Below are 4,552 nucleotides of genomic sequence, written 5' to 3' on the forward strand. Positions count from 1 at the left end.
GAATGCATTAAATCACGTGATGAGCTGTACGTAGATAGGAAGAGAAGACTGATTCAAAAACAAATCCAACATGTCTGACATTGTGAAAGATATTAACTATTTTTCCAATGTTGTGCTGCCTGCCCTATACACATAGTGCCAAATAGCAGTTGAGGCAGAAATAAATCACTTTGTGGTTATTAGTTGCAGTTATTGGTTAATGCAGCTTAGCGAGGAAAAGGGAGCACTAGGTTTGATGCAGGGAATCTCTAATGCAATCATTGTCATGTGAGAATGAGATGGCACAGGGATCTTAATCATGCACACAAAATGATTTATTGTGCAGCCCTATTTTTATTCATCATGCAATTCTGCTAGGGAATCATCTGATTGGTTCTAGATTCACTCTGTAACTTGACATTGACTCCAAACAAACAGCTAGAGTCATAAGGAGCTACCTTCAGAGACAGGACAAATAAGGAGTCATGTTTGCTATTTCAAAGTGAAGCTGAATGAATCCATTGTGAAAGCATAGATCAATTTTACTGCCTGCTTTCTGCATCTTTTTGCCTCATGTAACTTGCATGTTTGTACAGTGTGTCTGCTGACCGTCGCAACATTGCAGAGGAAGGCCCTGACGCTGTCTGTCATCTCTGGACCAGCTGCAGATCCATCAACTGCAAAAGGGGGGGGGGCTGGTGACCTGGTGCTCAGCTCTCATGGCAGGGGGGGGGCCACCCCGTAACCCAGAGCCAAAATCTCATGGCAGGGAGGGGCTCACCCAGTAACCTGCAGCAACACAAAATCAAGGAAACAAGTAGGGACAAGAGAAACTGGTGCAGCCTTCCCCCGCCCCGATGTTTTAAGCTTCTGTCTGACTTTAAATGAAGAGATATTGGCATTTCTAAATTTGGCAGTTTTTCATGTAAATGCAGAAAAAATGTTATATTACTATTATTTTATTATAAGCTGGGCTGACAAAGCTAACGTGATAACATGTAAACGCAAATTCCTTTTAACACTACAAATCTTTTGACATGCAATTCTGTGATTATGACCCTTGGCCTGCCCTGTAGTTTGGGAAATTGGGAACCAATACAGCAGCAGAAATGGCTAAAGAAAGCGTCTTTTGTATGGCAGCTTCAGCTTCCAAGCCCTGCCAGATGGTTCTCTTGACAAGACCAAAGTTATTTGCATTTACTGTCGATGTGACCTGAGTTACCACCAGAGTACATCAAATCTCAAATACCTCTTGCTGGCCCAGCACACAGCTAATGCAGACAGTCGTCCTCCCCCTCACCAAAGGCAAACCATACTGGATTGCAACGGAGATGCCTGAACAACTCTACAAGCAGCAACAGCGATAGCTAAATGGGTGGCTACAGCTTGTGGTGAATGAGGGTCCGCTTTAAAGAATTTGCATCACATCCAAAGACTGCAGGTATGAATTGGCTTTGAATGCCACCACCGTAACCAAGATACAGAACTTGTATGAAGATGAGAAAGCTAAAGTGGAGGAGGCGTCGGGACAGACAAACATGACTGGCTCACCAGGGACTACTGGACCTCTCTCAGTAATCACATGTTCCCTCAAGGTCCTTTAAGGTATGTTTAGAACCAGTGGTGGAAGAAGTTCTCAGATCCTTTGCTTAAATAAAAGTAGCAATACAACAGTGTAAAAATACTGTTACAAGTCCTGCATTTAAATGTTACTTAAGTACTGTATTTTTGTATTGATCTGGTTCTGAAAAGTAACTAAAGTTATAAAATAAATCTAGTGGAGTAAAAAGCACAACATGTGCCTCTAAATTGTTGCAAAGTCAAAGCATGAAGTAGCAAAAAGTGAAAATACTTCAAGTACAGCTACCTCAAAATTGTACCTGAGTAAATGTACATAGTTACTTTCCACCACTGTTTAGAACAGATTTTTTAAAAGTGTGATGAATTTGCAATTAATCGCGAGTTAAATATGGACAATAATGCGATTTTAATCGATTGACAGCACTGTTTATAAGACAGTAAGTTATTAAGTGCATGCCGAAAACCCATATGGCACCGAGGCAGCTTATTGACAAAAAGCTATTTGGCAACTTTTCACACATGTGACTATTTGGTAGCCATTTTGTTCTGATTCAAGTTTCTAACGTCCAAAACTTACCCCATCCATCATTTGATAAAAGTACTGCCAATAGTGCACTTGTCACTTTTCTCTAACATGTTTACTCTAATAACAAGTCGTTCCTTTGTTCTGGACATTATGTATGTGATCATTTAGGGGACAACACATTCCCTGTGAGCCCCGTTCCGAAATGAGAGAATGTGGTAGGTTATAGACACGGAAAGGACGTGATTTTAACCACTGTACTTCTCGCCTGAATCAAACCTGAATACACAGACATGAACCAACACTGACTTGCATATCGACAGACACACTTAATTAAAACCACTGACCAAGGCAGGTAATACTTAAATCAGACCACCTGCACTAGAGAAATAAATCCTCTCCAAATGGAGCTTTATTCTCGGGCAGTTACCTACGCTCGTTTTGTAACAAGGTGGAAGTGAAACACTACAGCTAGTGTCTCTCGGTCATACTGTCCGTCTAACGTTAAATTAACGCAAGCAAGCTGACTCAGTGGATTAGCTAGCTCAAACAGATGACAGCGAACAGTGATAATGTTCACTCTGACCAGCCGTAAAATAGAATTTTCTGATACGTGAAGACCCCCACTATATAGCTAGCCTGGCCAGCATAACATTCCGGTCTCACAATCTTTGACTTTTGCTGGTTTGTTCGGTGCCCTGCTAGCTCCTCTGTCTGTGTTACTAGCTAACTACTTACGCTCAACAACTAATTTAACTAACTGTCATCCTTTTTGTCAAGACAACACCTAAACAAGCGAGTAAAGTCAGACAGAGGACACATATTTAACGACGGTCTATTCCTTACCTCATGCGACAGGGTCAAGATTATATTAACTTCGTTAATTCTTTCTTTTGCTCCCTTTACGTGACAACAACAACACTAAACAGACACTACCAGCAGCCAGGGCCGTTCAAAACATACTGCGCATGCTCTGGCTTCTGAGGACCTTGGGAAATGTAGTCTTAAGACGGACATATTTTGCGGGACGCATCTTCACTGTTTAAAAGAGTGGAAACCACATTAAAAACAAACGTGGTTGTGTGTTTCATAGTTCTCTTATGAGGTTTTTGCAGTGTACAGGCAGTTGGTCTTTCAAAGTAGCAAACATCTGTAAAATGATGTTTGTCTTGTTTAAATATAGTACAATGTTGTTTCACAGTGAAAGACTGTAAAACTTACTCTCACCCCAATTAACTTCATGTCCTCTTTTAGCACATCCATATATCTCCTCTTTGACCTTCCTCTTGACTTCTTGCCTGGCAGCTCCGTCTCCAACATCCTTCTACCAATATAACCACTATCCCTCCTCTGCACATGTCCAAACCATCTCAATCTGGCCTCTCTGACCTTGTCCCCAAAACAACCAACCTGAGCTGTCCCTCTGATGTGCTCATTCCTAATCCTGTCCATCCTGGTCCCGCCTAAAGAGAACCTCAACATCCTCATCTCTGCTACCTCCATCTCTGCCCCTTGTCTTTTCCTCACTGCTACAGTCTCTAACCCATACAGCATAGCTGGTCTCTCTACTGTCTTGTACACCTTTCCTTTGATTCTTCCTGCCACTCTTCTGTCACACAACACTCCTGACACCTTTCTCCACCCACTCCAACCTGCCTGCACTTGCCTCTTCACCTCTTTCCTACACTCCCCATCACACTGGACTGTTGACCCCAAATACTTAAACTCCTGCACCTTCTTGACCTCAGCCCCCTGTAACCTCACTGTTCCACTTCCCTCCCTCTCGTTCATACACATGTATTCTGTCTTACCACGCCTGACTTTCATTCCTCTTTTTTCCAGAGCAGACCTCCACCTTTCCAGGTGTTCCTCCACCTGCTCTCTGCTCTCACTACAGATCACAATGTCATTGATGGAATACAATACTATTGATGGAATCTCTGATCCTGATAAGATAGCTGAGTTTTGGCGGCGTCATTACTGTGAGCTATTTAACTGTATTCCCAGTGAAACTTTTTTTGGTAAGTGGGGTTGACTTTGTTGAATCTTTTAAAACCAATGAAGTTTCCCAAGCAATACGTAATCTGTCTGAAAATAAGGCTACTGGGCTGGACCACATCTCTGTTGAACACCTGAAGTATGCTAGTCTCAGGTTGTCCCCTCTTCTAGCCATTTGCTTCACTGCCTCTGTTATGCACGGGTTTCTGCCTGACTCTATGATGTCAGTACTGTTGGTTCCTATGGTGAAGGATAAAGCAGGGAAGGTGGGCAGCTCCTAGAATTATAGACCTATTGCACTTGCTAATATTCTCTCAAAAGTTGCTGAAGGACTTCTTTTGAATAGGTTTCACAATCTTATTAGCTCTATTGCAAACCAATTTGGGTTTAAAACTAGCCATGGCACTGACATGTGTATATTTGCCCTAAAAGAATTAGTCAGTAAATATAAAAGCAAAAACTCCTCTGTAT

General features: G+C 42.1%; 2 protein-coding genes across 2 annotated transcripts in view; one reads left to right on the forward strand and one right to left on the reverse strand.

Annotated features, from left to right (window-relative positions):
- Window positions 1-705, reverse strand: part of ei24 (EI24 autophagy associated transmembrane protein) — an 8,188-nt gene extending 7,483 nt beyond the window's left edge. The window contains exon 1 of the mRNA XM_020622061.1: window positions 589-705. Coding sequence (XP_020477717.1) covers window positions 589-630 — 42 coding nt within the window. The 5' untranslated portion in view covers window positions 631-705. The remainder of the gene's footprint in view (window positions 1-588) is intronic.
- A 269-nt stretch (window positions 706-974) lies between these two features.
- The window catches only part of LOC109972883 (beta-galactosidase-1-like protein 2), a 12,925-nt gene continuing 9,347 nt past the window's right edge, over window positions 975-4,552 (forward strand). The window contains exon 1 of the mRNA XM_020622098.1: window positions 975-1,584. Within this exon, the coding sequence (XP_020477754.1) occupies window positions 1,562-1,584 (23 nt within the window). The 5' untranslated portion in view covers window positions 975-1,561. The remainder of the gene's footprint in view (window positions 1,585-4,552) is intronic.

This window comes from Monopterus albus, unplaced genomic scaffold (genome assembly GCF_001952655.1).
Source record: "Monopterus albus unplaced genomic scaffold, M_albus_1.0 scaffold272.1, whole genome shotgun sequence".
Taxonomy (NCBI): Eukaryota; Metazoa; Chordata; class Actinopteri; order Synbranchiformes; family Synbranchidae; genus Monopterus; species Monopterus albus.